The sequence below is a fragment of the Phocoena sinus genome, chromosome 6, assembly GCF_008692025.1.
Source record: "Phocoena sinus isolate mPhoSin1 chromosome 6, mPhoSin1.pri, whole genome shotgun sequence".
In the NCBI taxonomy this organism is placed as follows: Eukaryota; Metazoa; Chordata; class Mammalia; order Artiodactyla; family Phocoenidae; genus Phocoena; species Phocoena sinus.
In genome coordinates, this window is record NC_045768.1 from 11,503,305 (window position 1) to 11,526,681 (window position 23,377).

The 23,377-nt window shown below is 39.9% G+C and overlaps 1 protein-coding gene across 9 annotated transcripts in view; it reads left to right on the forward strand.

Moving 5' to 3' along the window:
- Nucleotides 1-23,377, forward strand: part of DENND1A (DENN domain containing 1A) — a 540,688-nt gene that overhangs the window by 273,758 nt on the left and 243,553 nt on the right. For 7 of the 9 annotated variants that reach the window (XM_032634249.1, XM_032634244.1, XM_032634240.1 and 4 more), the window contains 2 exons: nucleotides 6,981-7,061; nucleotides 10,991-11,044. In XM_032634249.1, coding sequence (XP_032490140.1) covers nucleotides 6,981-7,061; nucleotides 10,991-11,044 — 135 coding nt within the window. The remainder of the gene's footprint in view (nucleotides 1-6,980; nucleotides 7,062-10,990; nucleotides 11,045-23,377) is intronic. The other 2 variants (XM_032634243.1, XM_032634245.1) reach the window with 1 other exon arrangement.

Genomic DNA, 23,377 nt, shown 5'->3' on the forward strand with positions numbered 1-23,377 from the left:
TGCCTGCAGGCTCCACTGCTGGATGCCTCAGGCCAAACAACCACCAAGACAGGAACACAGCCCCACCCATCAGCAGACAGCCTGCTTAAAGTCGTACTAAGCTCACAGACACCCCAAAAAATACCCCCTGACGCAGCCCTGCCCATCAGAGGGACAAGACTCAGCTCCACCCACCAGAGCTCAGGCACCAGTCCCTCCCTCGAGGAAGCCTACACAAGCCCTTGGACCAACCTCACCCACCAGAGGGCAGACAACAGAAACAAGAAGAGCTAAGACCCTGCAGCCTGTAGAAAGCAGACCACAAACATAGTAAGTTAGACAAAATGAGACGACAGAGAAATATGTTTCAGACAAAGGAGCAAGGTAAAAACCCACAGGACCAAATAAATGAAGAGGAAATAGGCAATCTATCCAAAAAAGAATTCAGAGTGATGATAGTAAAGATGATCCAAGATCTCAGAAATAGAATGGAGGCAGAGATCGAGATGATACAAGAAATACTTAACAAGTACCTAGAAGAACTAAAGAACGAACAAACAGTGATGAACAGCACAATAACTAAAATGAAAAACAGACTACAAGGAATCAGTAGCAGAATAACTGAGGCAGAAGAATGGGTAAGTGAACTGGAAGATAGAATAGTGAAAATAACTGCCACGGAGCAGAATAAAGAAAAAAGAATGAAAAGAAATGAGGACAGTCTCAGAGACCTCTGAGACAACATTAAACAAACGAACATTCAAATTATACGTATCCCAGGAGAAGAAGAGAAAGAGAGAGGGTCTGAGAAAATATTTGAAGAGATTATAGTTGAAAACTTCCCTAACATGGGAAGGGAAATAGTCACCCAAATCCAGGAAGCACGGAGAGTCCCAAACAGGATAAACCCAAGAAGAAACACGCCAAGACACATATTATTCAAACTAACGAAAATTAAATACAAAGAAAAACTAAAAGCAACAAGGGAAAAGCAAAAAATAATGTACAAGGGAATCCCCATAAGGTTATCAGCTGATTTTTCAGCAGAAACTCTGCAGGCCAGAAGGGAGTGGCAGGATATATTTAAAGTGATGAAAGGGAAAAACCTACAACCAAGATGACTCTACCCAGCAAGGTTCTCATTCAGATTCGACAGAGAAATCAAAAGCTTTACAGACAAGCAAAAGCTACAAGAATTCAGCACCACCAAACCAGCTTTACAACAAATGGTAAAGGAACTTCTCTAGGCAGGAAACACAAGAGAAGAAAAAGACCTACAAAAACAAACCCAAAACAATTAAGAAAATGGCAACAGGAACGTACATATTGATAATTATGTAAATGGATTAAATGCTCCAACCGAAAGACACAGACTGGCTGAATGGATAAAAAATACAAGATGCATATATATGTTGTCTACAAGAGACCCACTTCAGACCTAGGGACACATACAGACAAAGTGAGGGGATGGAAAAAGATATTCCATGCACATGGAAATCAAAAGAAAGCTGGAGTAGCAATACTCATATCTGACAAAATAGACTTTAAAATAAAGACTGTTACAAGAGCTGAGGCAGGACACTCTGCAGTGATCAAGGGATCAATCCAAGAAGATATAACAATTGTAAATATTAATGCACCCAACATAGGAGCACCTCAATACATAAGGCAGATGCTAACAGTCATAAAAGGTGAAATCGACAGTAACTCAGTAATAGTGGGGGACTTTAACACCCCACTTAACACCAATGGACAGATCATCCAGACAGAAAATTAATAAGGAAACAAGCCTTAAATGACACAGTAGACCAATTAAGATAGACTTACTTGATATTTATAGCACATTCCATCCAAAAGCAACAGAATACACATTCTTCTCAAGTGCACATGGGACATTCTCAAGGATCGATCACGTCTTGGGTCACAAATCAAGCCTCAGTAAATTTAAGAAAATTGAAGTTGTATCAAGCATCTTTTCTGACCACAACACTGTGAGATCAGAAATCAGTTACAGGAAAAAGAAAAACTGTAAAAAATACAAACACATGGATGCTAAACAACATGCTACTAAATAACCAGTGGATCACTGTTGAAATCAAAGAGGAAATAAAGAAACAAATGACAGTGAAAACATGATGACCCAAAACCTATGGGATGCAGGAAAAGCAGTTCTAAGACAGAAGTTTATAGCAATATAATACCACCTCAAGAAACAAGAAACATCTCAAACAACCTAACCTTACACCTAAAGCAACTAGAGAAAGAAGAACAAACAAAACCCAAAGGTAGTAGAAGGAAAGAAATCATAAAGATCAGAACAGAAATAAATGAAATGGAAACGAAGAAAGCAATAGCAAAGATCAATGAAACTAAAAGCTGTTCTTTGAGAAGATAAACAAAATTGATAAATCGTTAGCCAGACTCATCAAGCAAAAAAGGGAGAGGACTCAAATCAGTAAAATTAGAAGTGAAAAAGGAGAAGTTACAACTGACACCACAGAAATACAAAGTATCATAAGAGAGTACTACAAGCAACTCTACGCCAATGAAATGGATAACCTGGAAGAAATAGACAAATTTTTAGAAAGGTACAACTTTCCAAGGCTGAACCAGGACAAAATAGAAAATATGAACAGACCAATCACAAGTAATGAAATTGAAACTGTGATTTAAAAATCTTCCAACAAACAAAAGTCCAGGACCATATGGCTTCACTGGTGAATTCTGTCAAACATTTAAAGAGCTGACACCTTTCCTTCTCAAACTCTTTCAAACAATTGCAGAGGGAGGAACACTCCCAAGCTCATTCTATGAGGCCACCATCACCCTGATACCAAAACCAGACAAAGATATCACACACACAAAAAGAAAATCACAGACCATAATTTTCTGGTGAACATAGAGGCAAAAATCCTCAACACAATACTAGCAAACAGAATCCAATAACACATTAAAAGGATCGTGCACCATGATCAAGTGAGATTTATCCAAGGGCTGCAAGGATTCTTCAATATACACAAATCAATCAGTGTGATACATGATATTAAAGTGAAGAATAAAAGCCATATGATCATCTCAATAGATACAGAAAAATCTTTTGCCAAAATTAAACACCCATTTATGATAAAAACTCTCCAGAAAGTGGGCATAAAGGGAACCTACCTCAGCATAATAAAGGCCGTATATGACAAACCCATAGCAAACATCATTCTCAGTGGTGAAAAACTGAAAGCATCTCCTCTTAGATCAGGAACAAGACAAGGATGTCCACTCTTGCCACTCTTATTCAATGTAGTTTTGGAAGTCCTAGCCATGGCAATCAGGGAAGAAAAAGAAATAAAAGGATTACAAATTGGAAAAGAAGTAAAACTGTCACTGTTTGCAGATGACATGATACTATACATAGAGAATCCTCAACATGCCACCAGAAAATTACTACAGCTAATCAATGAATTAGGTAAAGTTGCAGGATACAAAATTAATGCACAGAAATCTCTTGCATTCCTATCCACTAATGATGAAAAATCTGAAAGTTAAGGAAACACTCCCATTTTCCACTGCAACAAAAAGAATAAAATATCTAGGAATAAACCTACCTAGGGAGACAAAAGACCTATATGCAGAAAAGTATAAGACACTGTGAAAGAAATTAAAGATGATACCAACAGATGGAGAGATATACCATGTTCTTGGATTGGAACGATCAATATTGTGAAAATGACTATACTATCCAAAGCAATCAACAGATTCAGTACCATCCCTATCAAATTACCAAGGCCATTTTTTACAGAATTAGAACAAAAAATTTTACAATTTGTATGGAAACACAAAAGACCCCAAATAGCTATAGCAATCTTGAGAAAGAAAAATGGAGCTGGAGGAATCAGGCTCCCCGACTTTATACTACAAAGCTACAGTAATCAAGACAGTATGGAACTGGCACAAAAACAGAAAGAAAGATCAATGGAACAGGATAGAAAGCCCAGAGATAAACTCACATACTTATGGTCACCCAATCTATGACAGAGGAGGCCAGAATAAACAGTGGAGCAAAGGCAGCCTCTTCAATAAGTGGTGCTGGGAAAACTGGACAGCTACATGTAAAACAATGTAATTAGAACGATCCCTAACTCCATACACAAAAATAAACCCAAAATGGATTAAAGACCTAAATGTAAGGCCAGAAACTATAAAACTTTTAGAGGAAAACATAGGCAGAACACTGACATAAATCACAGCAAGATCTTTCTCAACCCACCTCCTAGAGTAATGAAAATAAAAACAATTATAAACAAATGGGACCTAATTAAACTTAAAAGCTTTTGCACAGCACACAAAACTATGAACAAGACGAAAAGACAACCCTCAGAATAGGAGAAGATATTTGCCAACGAATCAGCTGACAGGGATTAATCTCCAAAATTTACAAACAGCTCATGCAGCTCAATATCAAAAAAACAAACAACCCAATCAAAAAATAGGCAGAAGACCTAACTAAATAGACATTTCTCCAAAGAAGATATAGAGATGGCCAACAAACACATGAAAAGATGCTCGACATCACTAATTATTAGAGAAATGCAAGTCAAAACTACAATGAGGGGGCTTCCCTGGTGGCGCAGTGGTTAAGAATCCCCCTGCCAATGCAGGAGACATGGGTTCGAGCCCTGGTCCGAGAAGATCCCACATGCCACAGAGCAACTAAGCCCGTGCACCACAACTACTGAGCCTGCCCTCTAGAGCCTTTGAGCCACAGCTGCTGAAGCCCGCACACCGCAACGAAGAGTAGCCCCTGCTCGCCGCAACTAGAGAAAGCCCGCGCACAGCAACGAAGACCCAACACAGCCATAAATACATACATACTACAATGAGGTATCACCTCACACCATTCAGAATGGCCATCATCAAAAAATCTACAAACAGTAAGTGCTGGAGAGGGTTTGGAGAAAAGGGGACTCTCCTACAGTGTTGTTGGGAATGTAAATTGGTACAGCCACTATGGAGAACAGTATGGAGGTTCCTTAAAAAACTAAAAATAGATACATGCACCCCCGTGTTCATTGCAGCACTATTTACAATAGCCAGGACATGGAAGCAACCTAAATGTTCATCAACAGAGGAATGGATAAAGAAGATGTGGCACATTTATACAGTGGAATATTAGCCATAAAAAGGAATGAAATCGTGCCATTTGCAGAGACGTGGATGGACCTAGAGACTCATACAGAGTGAAGTAAGTCAGAAATAGAAAAACAAATATTATATAATATCACTTATATGTGGAATCTAGAAAAATGGTACAGATGAACTTATTTGTAAAGCAAATATAGATACACAGATGAAGAGAACAAACAAATGGATACCAGCGGGGGAAGGGATGGTGGGATGAACTGAGAGATTGGGATTGACATATATACACTGCTGTGTACAAAATAGATAACTAATGAGAACCTATGCACAGGGAACTCTACTCAATGCTCTGTGGTGACCTAAATGGGAGGGAAATCCAAAAAAGTGGGGATATATGTATATGTATAGCTGGTTCACTTTAGGGAGAATGAGTGATCTCACAATAGAGACCTCAGGTGAATTAATCAAATGATTAAAGTGAACATCATCAGAAATGGGATGAATTGAAATCTGAATCAATAGAAAACATCAAAGAAGTGAGTGTTATTTTACAAAATGGTTGGTCTCACTGTCAGGTTCATACAAATCCAGGACTTAGGAACTGTTCCTGACTGATGAAAACTAGAGAGTCACAGCATTTGAAGGCAACATGTGATTCTGAACTGGATAATTTTGCTATTCAAGGACATTATTGGCACAGTTGGCAACACTTGGTGGGATCTGAGGATTAGATGGTAATGTTGTTTCAGTGTTAATTTCCTGATTTTGATGATTAATTGTTGTTATGTAGGAGAATGTCCTTTTTATTTATGGATGTTGGGACATAATGTTGGTAACTCACTCTCAAATGGAAATAAAGTTTTTTTGTACTGTCGTGTGATTATTCTGTAAATTTGAGATTGTTTCAGAGCAAAATTAAACTTGTGTACCTGCACACGTTCATTTCTACCCCCTGAGAAATTTGAGTAACTTATGAATTCAGATTGAAACAGGATTTTACTTTGGGCCCATCCTCTTTTCCCTCTCCTTTAAATTCACTAACAAAGACAGCTGTGGAAGAGCAGAGAGGGCTCTGGGTTTGAACACAGAAAACCTGTGATTAGCTCCTGGCTGTGCAACTTACCAGCTGGATGATTTGAGTCAAGTTCCTTTATCCTTCGGAGCCTTAGTTTTCAACCTGTAAAGTGAGGTAGTTGTGAGGCTCAAACACCTACCAAATGGGTACAAATGTAAGCTTATTACTGTTTTATCAGCACAGAGAATTCCACAGGGTGGGAGAAATAGCTTTTGGATAATTCCGTAAACAGTGTTCTTTTGAGCATTTTAAAGGTGAACCTGTTTTCCGTCGAAGAATTTGTACTGCTTTGCATTTCACTTTGTGGCTCAGTTTCACTAATTAAAATGCACAGCCACCATTCTGTATTCCATGCTGTTGTAGTAGTTCATTTTTAACTTTCCATAATTGGAGGCTGCTGTGTATCCAGTGAACACTCAATAAAATTAATTGAGGGTAATGATGATGAAGACAAGATCTATAGTGTCATCGTTATTTCTCCCTACCACCCCCGCCCTGTAAGCTGGGGTTGTTTGCATTTAAAAGTTGTTGCTATGGAGTTGAGAGGATAGATTTGCTGAGAACTTATGGTATATGATCCATAAAAGGCGGTCATGGTAGGTGTCTCACTAGGTAGAAAATGTCAAACTTGGTGTGGGTGGATCTGTTTGGCTCTTTTATTGAGCCTAAGCAGTGTCTTTTGTCCAACCCTACTTGAATATCAAACCTATTTCTGTTGTGTGCCCAGACCTCCCTGCAGGTCTCTGACTAAGGGCTCAGCCCTGCCTTTGTTACTTAGGCCTTTTATTTCTTTCAGGAGAGTCAGTGGAATGAGCTTCTTGAAACTCTGCACAAACTTCCTATCCCTGACCCAGGAGTATCTGTTCATCTCAGCGTGGTAAGTGGCGGCAGAATATTAGCAATCACTGAGAAACCTTTCCATAATTAACAGTAAGAAAGAGCCAAATGGGATTGTCTTCTGTCATCCGTACCTTCCCCACCTCCAAGTACTCTGAGACCTCAAGACAGGCCAGGGAGATGTATTTCTTTCTTTCTCTGGGATTCCATGAGAAATGGATCCCAAATGCCCCCAGGCTCCTCTCTTCCTGGCTGTCATCCCATCGCTATCATCTCCTGAATGGCAGATGCTGGGCTTGGAATGGGATGGCTGACCCCTGCCTCCTCAGCCCCTGTGGGGCTCCTTGCCTCATGCTTAGCCCCCTAGCACTGCTGTGTCTGCCCCTTCACTGAAGCCCATCCTGCCACCCCCGAACCTTCAACACCGCCTTTCCCCTGTTTACCAGGGTAACCCCCCTTAGCTAAGGTTTTCTTTTTTTGCCCCAAGCAGCTTGTACACTTTGCAGTACTTAGTCACAAAACACGTTGGAACAACCTGTTTTCCTGTCTCCGCCACTGGACTGTACGCCCTCAAGGACAGGGATAGAGACTGTCTAGCACAGTTCCTGGCCAGATCGTTTCCTTGAACTCTTCTATGTACGTGCTATGTGGTCTGTAGTGTGCCAGGGTGGAAAAGCCTCTGAATTACAAATTGGGAGATTTCAATCCCCAAGTCATAGTTTTGCCAATGACCTGAGTGATCTTAATCAAAACCTTTAACTTCGTGGGTCTCAATTTCCTCATCTGTCAGATAAGGCATCAGATAAGGAGTTCTTTTCCATATTTCAGTTACTGCAATTCTCTAGGTCAAACCCTTGTCACCACCTTCATCAGAATTCTCAGATGGATCCCCTCTGACCAGCTATTGATTATCCAGGGGCTATTTCCCCCATGTTGTGGGGTCTGAATGTTTAAGAAGTTTTGTCTTTCAGCTTCAGTAGAACCAGGTACAGTGTTGGTATTCAGTGGTAATTAACTTGGTATTTTCCCTCTTAAAGAAAATGAACATATAGGGGTTTTTTTTCATGATGATCACATTGAAAGCAATATTATTGCCAATAACTAATAATAGATCTGTTATATACTAAGTTCCTAATTTATGCCAAGTATGCATCTCTAGTGTTCAAAACAACTCTACAAATAGATATTAGCATTCTCATTTCATAGTTGAGGCTTAGAGAGAAAAAGATTCTTGCCCATCTAAGGTCGTGTGGTTAATAAGTGAGATCGGGGCTTTTAAACCCAGGGCTGACTTCCAAGCCTATGTTCTTTCCACTAGGCCATGAGTGTTGAAAGAAAGGGAGGAAAGAAGGAACTGGTAGAGGTTTTTGCTCATTTTAATGGAGCATAGGAAGGAAAGAAACCTTTTTCCAGAAATTTGTGTAAGGAAGAGTGTCTGGAAAAGATGAAGAAATGAGCTTTAAACCTGCCCCAGTCATTGCCTCATAGTGAAGCAACTTTGCCTTTGTCTCTGTCCCTTTTCCTAAGCAGCTTGATCTCACCGTTTCAGTCTGTAATGACATCTGACAGGTAGCTGGGGAGTAGCCTGGGTGGGTCACCAGCTACTGGGGAGGAAGGGCCTCTCCTTCCTTTGAGTGGCTGCCAGGCCTCAAGGACAAGCCATCGCAGGGGCAGGAAGAACTGTTGCGGGGGGGGTGGGGGGACATGCAGCTGTTTCATGCCAGTGGTTTCTAGGAATGTTTCTGACCTCCTCTGGTCCCAGCATTTCATGGGCGATGGAGCAGGACAGAATCTCAAAGGACAGCCCGGGGAGTAGTTGGTTTTGGGATTGAGTAGGCTCACTATTTACAATCTGTTGCATTTGTAAAGGCAGATATTTTCTTCTTTCCTCTTCACAAGGAATTCCTCTCTCCATGTTGCATTTCTGAAGGGTCAGTCTCAACTGTATTATAGAGCCTGAAAAATTGATAAAATGCAGTCTTGGACTTTCTGTCTTGAGTCACGAGAGAATGTTTCTGTGTGTCTTCTATAGGTGATTGAGAAAAATAGGAATATAAACTAACAGTTGAGAGAGTAATAATTTTCTTTTAAAATACCATTTATGGAATGCTAGGCACTTCACATATATAACATTTATTCTTCACAACAGTTCTGAAGTAGATATTACAATTCCCATTTACAGGTTAAAAAATTGAGGTTCTGAGCTATTAAGTGAAGTGGCCTAAGATCACATAACTATTAAGTGTCTGACTCTGTGGTCCCTGTCCTTTCTCCCTCACTGTGCCGATCCTTATTCTGTGACTCCATCACCATGTGGACTTCCATTACTGAACATTTCCTGGGACTCCCTTCTAGCCATTTGGTATAGAATTTGGTATCTCATGGCATCAAATTTAACCTGTATTTTGCTTTTATTATTTTAATCCTCATCGTTGACTTGAATTAATTAACTAGTTTCCAGTTAGTTTCCCATAACTAATATGCTACATAATCTCTGTCATAATTCTTCATAGATAATGTTTTGACACAAACCCACAGATTTTGGAATAGTGCACTGCAGGGGGTGTTTTTTAAGTTATCTTTTAATTTTTTTTTCTTTTTACTTTTCAGTTTTATTAGTTTAATTCAAATGGCTTTAGCTATAATTTGCTCATTAAAAAGCACAGGTATAACAGTCTGTTATCGTGGAAAGAGCATAGCTCTAGTTATGCAGACCTGGTTTCAATCCTAGTTCTGTCACCTACTAGCTGTATGACCTTAAGTCACTTTACCTCTCTAAGCCTTAATTTACCCATTTGTAATATGGACATAATATCTATCTTAAATTTTGCTGTGGAAATTAGAGATACTATTTATAAAGTACCTGATATAAAGCCTTTCATGCAGCAGGTGTTCATAAATATCTGCCGAATATTAGACAAATAGCTTATACTGTTATTGTTGCTATTTTCGTTATTGCAGTTGTCCTCCAGGCCTTTCATTTCAGGAAGCCTGTACAACTCATTTTTCCAGAGACCTACTTATTTTGCAATTATCCAAGAATGGGGAGTGGGGAGAACTTCCTGAAATGTCACTTGGGGGTCTAGGTTTGAACTTTGACCATGGCTAAGCTGACTTTCTCTGTATGTGACCCTTCCTGGCCTTTGCACAATCCCTTCTTTAATTGGGCAGCACCAGGCTCTTTCCATTCCTGCTTGCCATTGTTCTCTGAGTCTTTAGTAGCACGGAGGAGGTGTCATCAGTTCAGCCTGTTTTCATTTAACTCAGAGACACATGCTTGTTACAAACATGGAGATGCCTCCTTGAAAGTTCTCTGAACAGGTCAGGTTTTCGACTCCACTGAGTCTCCAGCTCCCTTCACTGGAATTTGCACTGGAAGTCAGGAGGCTTATTTGCAGAGCATGCATAGTGGAGAGACTTTCTCCACTGTTAGCCATCTGCAGTGTCTCAGGGCAGCAGTCCTTCCGCTGGAGCTGTCCTTAACATCCCTTGGGCCTTCGGGGCAGATTTGGCCCGCAGCTTGTAGATGGATATAATCTCAGGTGCTGAAATGAAATGGCAGGTTTGGTTGGTAAAGACCATTCCTGAGTGAACCTAGTGATATTTGGTCCCTAGTGTCCACTTGCCTCACTGAACAGTAAATTATGACGTCTGTAGCTTTCATGTGTTCAGAAACCTGCAAACATCGTAAAAGAATTTGGCCTTTAACTTCCTTGAGCTGTTCTTTTGTATCTCAAAGAAGTTCCTCTTTCATAGAAAAGAACTCCATCTACCAAATGAATGATTTAATGCATCTGGCTTTAATCCAACATTATCCTAAGGAAATATTCCATAGACTGTTCTCTATGAGTGAAACCCTGTTTCTTCATCTGAGTGAGGAATTATCTTCAGATCATTTACCTGATTTCTGAATAATGTGCTTGTTGCATGCTTTTGCAGAAATAAATAGCTTTTGTTTTTCTTTTCCAGCATTCTTATTTTACTGTGCCTGACACCAGAGAACTTCCCAGCATCCCTGAGAATGTGAGTACTTGGGCAGGGGTGGATTAAATTTTTATTCCTCTTTGTTTTTTTTACTAATTTTGAAAGAAAATAAAAGGATATATTTTCCCATTATAAAAATAATGCATTATGAAAGTAAAACCAAATAGAGAATATTTTAAAAATGTAGAAAGTATAAAGACAAGGAAAGATCATTATTCATACTTTTCAAAGGTAATCACCTATTAACATATTGATGTCTGATTGTAGTCTTTTGAGAATGTATTATTTACATAGTTAGAATCACCTATTACATAAGCATTTTGCCATTTCATTCACAGTCATTTTTGTTGGCTGCATAATATTCAATTTGCTATGTAGCTTATTTAGCTACTTCCTCGCTGTTGTGAATTTAGGGGTTTTTAGTTTTTGCTGTTGTAAATAAAATGCTTCTATGTAAAGAACTTGCCATGTAAAGATTTCTTTATTAGGGTAGATATACTCAAGTAAAATTATGCTCCTACTACATTTCTGTATTGACTTTTAAGAAAGTAAAAGTAATTGTGGGTAGAAGTGTGAGGACCCCCATCCCCACCTCTTAAAGACTTAGCAGTGAACTTGAGTCTGAGGGAGCAGAGGGTAATATTTGCCCTCTGAACAAGCCGAATGATGTTATCTAGCCTAGGCTTAAGACGTATTTTCAAAATGTTTTACTCGGATTGTAAATAGTACTACGTAGAATTAAATATAGAATCACCACCACTAAGGCACTTGGTTGCTCTTTAAATTGTGGCAAAATGTACATAATGTAACATTTACTGTTTTAACCATCTTTAAGTATATATTTCATTGGTAAACACATTCACATTGTTGTGCAACTGTCACCAACACCCATCTCCATTTTTTCATCTTTCCCAACTGAAACTCTGTGGCCATTAAGTAACCCTTTAAACAACAACTCATTTCCCTCCTCCTCCCATCATCACCTGGCAACCACTATTCTTTCTGTCTCTATGAATTTGATTACTCTAGGCACCTCATTTAAGTAGAATCATACAATATTTGTCCTTTTGTGTTTGGTGTACTTCACTTAGCATAATGCCTTTGTGGTTCATCCATGTTGTAGCATGTGTCAGAATTTCCTTCTTTTTTTAAGGCTGAATAATATTTCATTATATATACGTAACATACTACATTTCACTTATCGGTCGATGGACGCTTGGGTTGCTTCCACCTTTAGGCTATTGTGAATAATGCTGCTTTGAACTTTGGTGTACAGATTGAACTTTGTGTTCAATCCTTTTGATTCTTTTGGGTATGTACTTGATTACTTTTTTAAAGTACTGGAATAAGTCAGGTAATCACATTTAATTAATGAAGTTAGGCTATAGTGTTGTGATTAGGTAACAGTCTTAATAAACTGGGATTGTCGAAGATATTCACAAAGTTTACTATCTACGTGATTAGGCTCTGGTGGAAAATATTGCTTTTTTTTTGTTTGACATTAAGTAATAAAAAAATCCACACCACAGTTACCATTTTAACAACAATAGCTAATGTTCATTGAGTACTAGTGCTTTTCAAATAAGGTATTCAGTGCTTTACCTGTATTTTCTCGTTTACCTCTCGTAATAAGCTTAGGTAGTCAGTACCCTAATTATTATTTTATATAAGGAAACAGAGGTCCTGAAAACTTAAGTAACATATTCAAGGTCCTACAGCACAGAAATGGTAGAACTGGAATTCAAACATTGATCTTTCTGATACTAGAAACTGAGTTCTCGTATATTGTGCTACACTTTGAGCCCATAATTTTACCTTTCATCTCTCAAAAAATTCCATTGAAATGATAAGAGAACTATAAAATTAAGGAGAAAAATGTCCACGTAATGGCAGAAGGAGCCACCATGAGCTAGAAAATTTGAGGAATTTCTGCAACGTAAAGGAGATGGTTATTGAGCAGTCAAGAAGGTGTAGACAATGAAGGAACCCAAAAAGAACTGGAAAAGTCCTGCAGAAAGAGCAGAAGCCAGGGCTGTGGCATGGAACATTTATAAAAATTGATTATGGGGCTTCCCTGGTGGCGCAGTGGTTGAGAGTCCGCCTGCCGATGCAGGGGACACAGGTTCGTGCCCTGGTCTGGGAAGATCCCACATGCTGTGGAGCGGCTGGGCCCGTGAGCCATGGCTGCTGAGCCTGAGCGTCCGGAGCCTGTGCTCCGCAATGGGAGAGGCCACAGCAGTGAGAGGCCCGCATACCACAAAAAAAAAAAAAAAAAAATTGATTATGTGCTAGATTGCACTGAAGAATTCAAAATAGGAAAATTCAAACTCTTACAGGCCACTGTCTTTTATTACAATGAAATAAACCTAGAAATTAATGATGAATGAAGATTTTTAAAAGATTCATCTACTTGAAGGAGTGGTTGGGTCAAAGAAGATAAAACATTGAAATTGGATATTATTTAGATAATAATAATTATCTAATAATTAGAACACTGAACAACAAAAACCTAACAGATTTGGCCAAAACTACTCTTGTGAAAATTCATAGCTTTGGATGCTTTCATTATAAATAATAACTTTAGAAAATCATGAACTTGACTTGCAATTCAAGAAGCCAGAAGAAGGATAGCAATAAAAAAAATCCAAACTTGAACAATAAGTTACAATGTAATTAGTTAGAAAATATTGTTAAAGTAAAATTGAAAAAAAGACTTTTTAAAAACTAAATTTCTAAAAACAACAAAATAATCTTGGACGTAGCCAATTTGAAATTTGAAAATTGTGATAATATAAAATTTTCTAGAAAAATGTAACTGATCAAAGTCACCCTAAGAAATAGGAAATATGAGTATAGAATCATAACTTGGAAAGGTTAATGGAGTTCTATTGACCTTCTCCACCCCTCGCTGCTATGAATGTGTCAGGTTTAGTTGGTTATATAGGCATGGTAAGGAACAGATATTATTACTGTTTAAACTGTTCCAAGTCATAGGAATGGTATGTATATATGTGTATTATAAGCAGCAAAAGAGGGCTTCCCTGGTGGCGCAGTGGTTGAGAGTCTGCCTGCCGATGAAGGGGACGCGGGTTCGTGCCCCAGTCCGGGAGGATCCTATGTGCTGCAGAGCAGCTGGGCCCGTGAGCGATGGCCGCTGGGCCTGCGCGTCCGGAGCCTGTGCTCCGCAACGGGAGAGGCCACAGCAGTGAGAGACCTGTGCACCGCAAAAAAAAAAAAAAAAGAAGCAAAAGAAAAAATCGTTGTAATCCCTGAGAAAGTCATGTTCTGAGTTTTTCTTTTCTTCATTTCTGTGATAGTAGTAGTTTTCAAATTGTTCTGCCTGGAGCCCTGCCTGAGGTTCTTTGGGACATGGGAAGGACTGAGGGAGCTAAACGGCTGACCCACCAGGGCATGGATGCTTCTGCTTTATTCAGAGCAGGTTCATTTCTATCTACTTAAATTGGGAATTCGGTAATATTTTGTTTGAGATAAAAGGGTTCTTTTGATTTTTTTAAAGCTTGGAAGCTACATTTTAAAAAACACAATGGGGGAGGATCATATCAATTATATACCTTTATACCTGCTTTTTCTATGACAATGTATTACGAACATTTACCTGTGAAAAATTCTTTACAAATATCTTTGTTGTAAAAAAAATCAAACAATTCAGAAGTACATATTAAAAAAAGTGAAAGGTCCCACATTACCACCATCCCAGCCCCACCATCCCTCCCCCAGCCCTAATCCCATTCTCCATCCAGAGTTTGATGAGTGTCATTTCAGACCTTTCTCTATGAATTTACATGTTAAATGTATGAATCCTTGTGTGTTGTAGACATTTTTTAGACATAAAACAGTACTATTCATACTGTTTGGCAACTTATTTTTTTACTGTACTCTCAAAACTGTTCATATCTTTCATCTATGTTAAGTGATATTTTTGTTTAGTGGTATTTTATTCTTATGAAAGTAATACATATTAACGGCTTAAACAAACACGTAATATCACATAATTGTTGATGAAATTTCCAAATTCTCCTTTATTCCCATTCCCCAGAGGCAGCTACCTTCAGGTTTTTGGCAGTTGTAGTATTTCTCTCCATGTTTTTTCCTGACATGCTCATATTGCTGTTCTTAATTTTTCTGTTTCGGATAACAGTTATTGACTTTCTCATGGAAGATGAATTTAGGTCTTTATTACCTCTGATCCCCTCTCCCCCAGAAACACACATATACATAAAGTATCCTTTTCTCACTCACGTTTCCCCTCCGCCATCCTTTCTCTGTCTTCAGGAAAAAATTTAAATCAAAAGTTAATGTTTACATTTCAATGAGCAAGCTGAATCATACGATAGATTATGATATGTTTTCTTTCTTATACATTAGTCAAATAAGAGTTCCTGGATTTCACATCTTACTGCTTATCTTATTCCTTTATTTTGGTGAAACATTTTCCAGTAGTTTCCTGACAGTGTTGGGTCAACATGTTTAGACCTTGCATGACTGCGAATGACTTTATTCTACTCTTGATAGGGTTGGGCATTACCCTCAGAGCTTTGAAGACATAGCTCCATTGACTTCTAGATTTCACGTTGAAGCTTAGAAGTCTTGATCCATTCTGATTGCTGGGGTCTTTTTTTGTTTTTTATTTTGGGTGGGGTTTTTTTTGGATCCTTTATTTGTCTCTAGTATCTTGAAATTGTACAGTGATTTGCCTTGCTATGGGTCCATTTTCATCTACTGTGCTGGATATTTGGTGGACCCGTACAGTCTGAAAATTCATGTCCTTTAGAGCTGGGAAGTGTTCTCACATTATTTCTTTGAAAAAATTCTTTATTTTTTTCTCTTTTCTTTCTCTGGGGTCTCTATGGTGGCATGTTAAGCTTCCTAGTGTTGATCCTTTAATTTTCATAACTTTTGTATTTTCCATGTCTCTTTTGGTCTTCTTTCTACTTTCTTCAACTAATCTTTCCACCTTTTTGAATTCTTTACTTCTGCCATCACTGTTAATATCCAAGAGCTTTTTGGTGTTATACAATAGATTATTCATTTTTTAATGGCATCTTGTTTCATGGGTGCAACATTTCTTCTTATTTCTTTGACACTGTTATTCATAAATTAAAAAAATTTTTCTTCTCTTTGCATTGTTTTCTTCCTTAGAGGTCCTCTCTTCTGTTTGTTTTGTTCTGTATCTTTGATTGTAGAGGCCTTTCCTCAAATAGCTGCCCAATCCTATCTGCGTGAGGCCTTAAAAAGCTAATTGGAAGCTCTGTGTTCATGAATGGGGCTTGTTACCTGGTGGGCTTTACTGTAGATCATGGCTTAGAGGCCTGGCTACTGGGGATGAGGGGAGGATTTTAAATGTCAATATCAGAATCTTTTCTTTTGGATTAGTCAATTTTCTCTTGCCAGTGACTGTAAGCTTCATAACACGTGTTCTGGAAGCTGAGTGGCTGGTAAGTTATAGGATATGAACATTTAGCATGTATACTTTAAGCTCCCCTCCCATTTTTTGTTTAATTCTTTATCCCCTGCCCTCAGCTGTACCTAGTGTTCCCAAACCTTTCTGGTTACTAGAATGTAAACAGTTTTTCCTCAGGAGGGGTGCCAGAAGGCCAGTTGACTAGCTGAGTAAGCTGGGAGAGGAGAATCTTGGGATCGAATTACTCTTCTTTTTATTAGCACCCTTCCCCTAGCCTTTAGAGGTGCTCGGTGTCTCCAGTTCCTGAACTTTTTTGGAGCTCTGTGGTGTGCGTTGGGTTGGATGCTTGCTGCCCTGTGCCCTGGGCCCAGCCTTTTCTGGGCTGCCAAGTCATTCTTCTTTAGTTTCTCAACTAAAGTTTCGGTTGACACTCTTGATACCTGGGACCAGATCATTCTTTGTTGTGCAGGATCGTTTTGTACGTTGTGGGGTGTTTAACAGCATCCCTGGGCTCTCTCTACCCACTGTAAGATGGTACCCACCCCCACCCCCCAGGCGTGACAACCAAAAATCTCTTCAGACATTGCCAGAAGTCCACTGGGGCGAATGACCCAGGTTGAGAACCACTTCTTTAATAACATCTGGCTTCCAAAAAATTTGACATCTCTCTGCCATTACTATCTTTTCTCCTGTTCTTTGAGGTTTACATCTTTTAAAATTATTTCATTGTGACTTTTCCTGGCAGGGGATGGTGAGGATTGCATGGTATCAAGAGAGAGAAAATATGTATTAAACAAATACATATGTTTAATCCACCATATTTTACTGGAAATCCCCACATATTTTAACTGTGTTTCACCTACTAACAGACATTTAGATTGTCTCTAATGTTTTGCTATTATAATAATGTTATAATAACAATTATTGCCTAGGTTAAGTTCATCTTTCTATTTTTTAATTTTAAGGACTGAGAATTACTCAAGAACTTTAAGGTACCTGAAAGTCCTGACAGTTTCTCAATTTTCAATACCACAATTACTGAGATTAGAAATAGTGTAGGAAAAAAAAATGTATCTTCTTCATAACCCCACCTCCAATTCCTGTTTGCACTGTAAGCCACCTCCCCTGCCCCTGCCATTTAAAAAAAATCTGCATTCCCTCTGCTGGTTTTGCCACTAATGAACCAATTCCCCGTGTATGACCCATTGTCCCCTAAATCTTCCTTTGCAGACCAGTAAAAGGCTGGCCTTGTTTGTTTCTAAGTGAGAATAATAAAAACAATCTGCCAGACTCCTAACATACATGGTTCCATTTAAATCCTTACAGCTATTCTGTGAGAGGTAGACGTGAGCCTCATTTTACATGTTGGGACCCAGGGCTCACAGGCCTGAGGTTATAGCACAAGGTCTGCTTCCAAATGGGGTGTAGTGACCCAGGTTTGTAAGGAACCGAAACATTTTGTTTCCATTACAACCCCCTGCATCCCTACAGTTGACTTTTGATATTCATGAGGAATGGAAAAAGGAAAAGAAATGATTTTTCATATTTCAAGTATGAAAGGAAGCAGGAAAGCTTTTCCTCTAAGGAGAATCTGAACTTTTGTAGGACCAATTTGTGTGATTTTTGACATAGAATCGCTATTGAGCTCTAGCCATGTTGAAATTTGCATTTTAATCTCTTGGCAGTTTTTCAAGGATTAATTTAAAATGACTAAATTGCTGCATTGCAAATTGAAACAAGGAATAACGAAGGGGTTGTTAATATGATATAGTCTGCTGTAGTGGAGAGAACATGAGTTTTGGAGACAGCCAGACACTGGGTTCCACCACTCTGGGACCTTGAGATACTTACTTATATTCTCAAGCCTCCTTATCTAATAAAGGAAAGTGGGAGGAACAAGTGAACTATTACATGTAAAGTTCCAAGTTCAATGCCTGGTGCCACAGAGATACTGCTTTTGATGGTCCTTTCTTTCGCTTTGTCCTTCAGCTTTCCTAAAATTCTAGTCTTAACCTCTCTTGAGTTGTGGCCAAGGGCTAGGGAGCATTACTTCTTGGAGCTTATCTTTTCTTGGTTTTTGCTGACATTTTTGGTTGTGAAGAGCAACACTTTTCATGGAGTGTATGTTTGGCCACAGAAGTCTCTTAGCAGCCACCATTGACTGGAAATGGTACAAGAAATAGAGTCCAGGACTCTAGTGCCTGTCATGTGGGAGATGTTGTGTACACATTTATTGATTATCTCCTCTTAAGGACTTCTGAACTAAGAGAATAAGCAAAGAAAAGGGTAAAAGGACTTTGGGATATGGAACTTGATTCTGTCAGCAGATAATTACGTTCTTCTGGACAGCTTCAGAGAAGGGTTAATGTGGGAGAGAGAAAGGAGGTAGTATTGATTCAACACCCACCGTGGATCAGATCAGGTACTATTTGCTATATCATGAAATCTTCACAGCAGCCTTACAGTATGGTTGTTATCCCTGATCTGAAGAGGAGATAGAGCCCAGAGACATGAAGTAACTTACCCCTAGCCACCCAGCCAGTAAATGCTAAACCAGCATTCACGCTCAGGTCAGTCTGATTCCATCACCAAGACGCTGCTGGGTCCTGGCCCTCTGCTCCTTGGCTCCCAGTACCTTCCTAAGAAATCACTCATCCTAAGTGTAAATTATAGAATTAATTGTGTGACTGTTTTTATCAATTCTCCTTCCATAAGGATAGGGATCAGATTTTTTCATCACTGCATCTCCGTAATTAGCACTGTACCTAGAACAGAGTAGATGTTCAGTATGTATTTACGGAATGACTGAATGATTGAATGAATGAATGAATGAATTAGCAATGCACTCACTCTCAGGAGAAGGAAAAATAACAGTTCCTTTCACTTGGCTTTTGAGCCAGTGGGTCTGCAAGATGTTAATGAAAAGCAAATGGAGAAAATTAAGTCTTTCCACTTTCAGATCCCTGTTGAACTTAATTCTTATTATTTCTACAATTTCTGTGTAAAAATATTTTCTTCTTTTTCACTGAAAAACTATCACTATGTAATTGCTCTTCAGGGTTTTTTCTGTCTATCAAGTTAACACATGTAGGAGTGAATTTTATACAGGCAATAATTAAATGAGCATAGATCTCTATAAACAGTTGACCTGCATTTAGAAAAAAAGTCACAGATCATGAACAGATATGTATTCATAATTACATTGTAAACTGGCTCTATAAGGAATTTTCTTTAGTGTCCAGGGTTTGAAGTTTACTTTTGATTAATGGATAATCATATAGACCTTCTTTTAGAATATTAAACAAACCTGTCTTAATTATCTGGCCTGTGTCATACCAAGTGGTTAATGATGCGAAGAAAGCATTTAGAATGGACAGTTACATATAACATTGCCCAGACTCCACTTTGTCAAAAGATGCACCATGATATAGAAAAGATTTATGAACTCATCATGACTTTCAAAAATAAACAAAGTTGAAGTGGCAGTAGAAGACCTATTTTCAAGTACTGAGATTATAGAGAATTCCATTGTTGCTGTTAAGAGTTGTCAGGTAATTGTTTATTCTAATGGTTTTTCCATTCATACAGAGGGATAGAAGTTGACCTCCGGGTAAACTCTGCTTTCTTTCCTATAAGATACTTCTCTGATTTGATTGCTTATGTGAGTTTGTGGGATTCTTTCTCAAACAGATTATTTTAGAATCCAAATTTATAATTTCTTTTTAAGAATCCTACACAACTAAAATGACCTAAATTCTTATTTTAAAAAATTAATTGAGGATTTTAAAGGTTTACTTTATGGTAAAATAATCTGAGCAAGAGTTATTTCAGGAAATAAGGCCCATGGACAAAACCAGCCTCTTGCCTTAGAAACCTCCTCCAGACACAGTACAGTAAGTCTTTATCATCTATACTGTGTATAAAGCTGAGAGTGACAAAGACTAATAAAATGACAGACCGTGGGGCGGACTAGCATCTGTTTCGAAGGCTCCAAGGAGTACCCAGCTTAGAGTCAGTTCTTTAGTTTGGGGATTATCTCATTTCCCTAAGGTACTGAACCTAAGACCCTTTTTCTCTGAGCCCCACTGTATCCCCTCCCTTCCGAGGCCCATTCCACCTCCCATCACCACCCCCACCCCCACCTGCTTCCTCACCCGGGGCGTGGATCGCAGTGAGCCTGAAGTCCCCAGCCACCTGGATCGGCACAGGAGCCAGCAGGGACAGCTAAAAGGGAGCAGCCATTATGGGGCTTCTCCTGGGGGAAATGGGGTTTTGCCAAGTGTCTTCCTTTCTTCTTTGTCTGGATTTAGAGCCACAGAGAGTTAGAGCTGGAAGTGTTCTTCCGCGCTGTTGCTTTTGTAGAAATGAAAAGCCTGGAGAGCCTTGTACGTGCCTCTTCTGAAGCTCAACTTCCGGGCTGCTCTTTCTCTGTTAACCAGAGACCTTTCTCGGACTTGAGCCCTGTTCGGCCTGGAAAGTGGTCAGCTTTGTGTCCCTGCTACCCAGCCCTACAGAGTGGGCCCAAATAATAATTACTAGGCATATAGGAGGATGCTCAGAGGCACATAACTATATGTAACTGAAAATATGCTTAAACTCCATGAATAGAAAAGGAATGTTCTTCCTTAAGCCTAAAAACTTACTAACACTGAGAAAACTGAGCCCTTTTGAGCATGGACACTGGGAAGTAGTCCGTCTAAGCAAGGTTTTCCTTTTTAGCAAGTGAGTCACATGGAGGAGTAATTGTCAGGGAATAGAGGGTGGTTATGGTTATTTAGGCTTCGCCATGATGGCATTATAACCCAGGACACTGGGCCTAAGACTAGGTGGACAGCAATACCATGTCTGACAGGATTGATGGTTCTTTAGAAGGAGGATTGATCCTTCATTAAAAGACTGGACTCTCCCTTTAAAAAAAACTTGTTGGGCAGGTGGACAGATGTGGAGCACAGGAACCTGGAAGTCTGGGCCTTGTCCCACATGCTTCCTGCCCCCTTTCGGAGTCTGATCCATTGTCAGGTCCTGTGATTCCACTTTACAGAGATCTGTGACATTCATATTCAAAGCTTTTGTCTGAATAGCTTGTACTCATTCTTTCCCTGAATGTGGCAGTAGCCTATTAGCTGCTTGCCCTGCCTCCTGCTTGCCCTCTCTTGTGCATCCTCTACAGGACCTCTAGGAAGATCTTTCCGCAACACGATAGGACCATCCTGATTCTTCAGCAGCTCCTTGTTCCCTCCCTGTTATTATCAAGTCTAGGCTCCCACAGGATCTGAACTCAGCTCCCCTGCCCCTGCACCCTGCCCTTCACTCCACTGACCTGCATAGAGCTGCTCTCTCCGCCTTGCCTCTGGCTGGAACACGCTTCTCCCCCTGTCCCCTAAGTGAAGCCCCTCTTGGGAGGCCCAGAGAAGTATCTTCTCCTCTGTCAAGTCTTCCCCAGCCTTCCCCCCATATCCATCTGGCAGAGTTGAATCTTCCCTTCTCAGCCAGCCCTGGCGCATGTCTAGCCTGGATCACAGTTCTTGGCATATGAGGTTTCTGGGTCTAACGCTGCTCCTAGAAAATGGGGATCATGTTTAGTTAATCTCTGCAGGCCTAGCTCCCAGGGTGGTACTAAGCACTTAGTAGGAGTCAAACAGGTGTTTGTTGACTGGCTGATTATAGGAGACAGAAATGGAAGATTGAAGACTTAGTTCCACTGAAGCCAAGTGCTGGGAGAAAGTGGCATACCTGTGTTTTTTAACAAATAATAAGCTCACAGTGTGTTCTGGCTACAGTCTTAACTTAGGACAACTTGCCATGGAAGCCTTCTCTTCTTATTCCTCGTCCCCTGACCTCTCTGTGAAATGTACACCTGCCTCTGTGTACAGTTCTCCCTGCCCCCCTGCCCCAGTTACCTGAAGAACAAACCACCTATTTCTTTACATTTTAAATGCATGTAGGGACTTCCCTGGTGGCACAGTGGTTAAGACTCTGCACTCCCAATGCAGGGGGCCCGGGTTCGATCCCTGGTCCAGGAACTAGATCCCATATGCGTGCCACAACTGAGAGTTTGAATGCTGCAACTAAGGAGCCCGCTTGCTACAACTAAGACCCAACACAACCAAATAAATAAATAAATAAACAAACAAAAATGAATGTAGCCACTGATACCTTTAAAAGCTCTCCCTCCTCCAGCTACCTTACCTGACTTTGTGAGTCTCCAATGTCAGTTCTTTTCCTGTGGGCCCTTCATCATTACTAAGTAATTGATCACTTCATCCAACTCAGACCCAGGTTTTCTGAAGTCAAGTGGTCCATTCTTCCTAACATACCACGTTGTCCCCCTTCGAGGCCCTCGTGTTTCTCTTATACCACCCTGCTCACGCCTGAGCTAACGAGCAGTAGTCTTCAGTCAGTTGCTTTTTCCACTCATTGATTCTCTCTTTCATCAAACTGCTAAGATGATGGGATACATCATTTTACCCAAAGGGATCTCAGTCTGGTGGCAAAAACATACTTGTAACTGAGTGATTATAAGATAGAGACAAATTGTCATGGAATCACAAAGGGCAGCTTGACAAATGAGGAGTTGAGGAAGCCTTTCAGGAGAAGGTGACATTTGAGCTGAGTCATGAAAAGTAAATGGGTGTCCTCAAGGAAGAGAAGAGCCTTCTAGGCAGAGGAAACAGAGGAAGTAAAGGCCTGGGGGTGTGAAAAGCATGGCAGGTCTGAGAAATTGAGGGTGGTTGTAGCTTAAGCTACCGGATTCTTAAAGGCAGGGGGAAGGAGGCCCCTCTCTCTGAGGGCTTTTCTTCTGAGATAAGGCTTGATGGGAGCTGCAGGGGCTCCCTCCAGGTGTTCCCAGGGTCCATTCTGCCCCACAGGTGCTCCTGTGGCTGATCGAGGTTTCCAGTCCATTCCCACCCACTCCCACTGCCTAGGCGGGTGGCGTCCCAGAAGGAAAG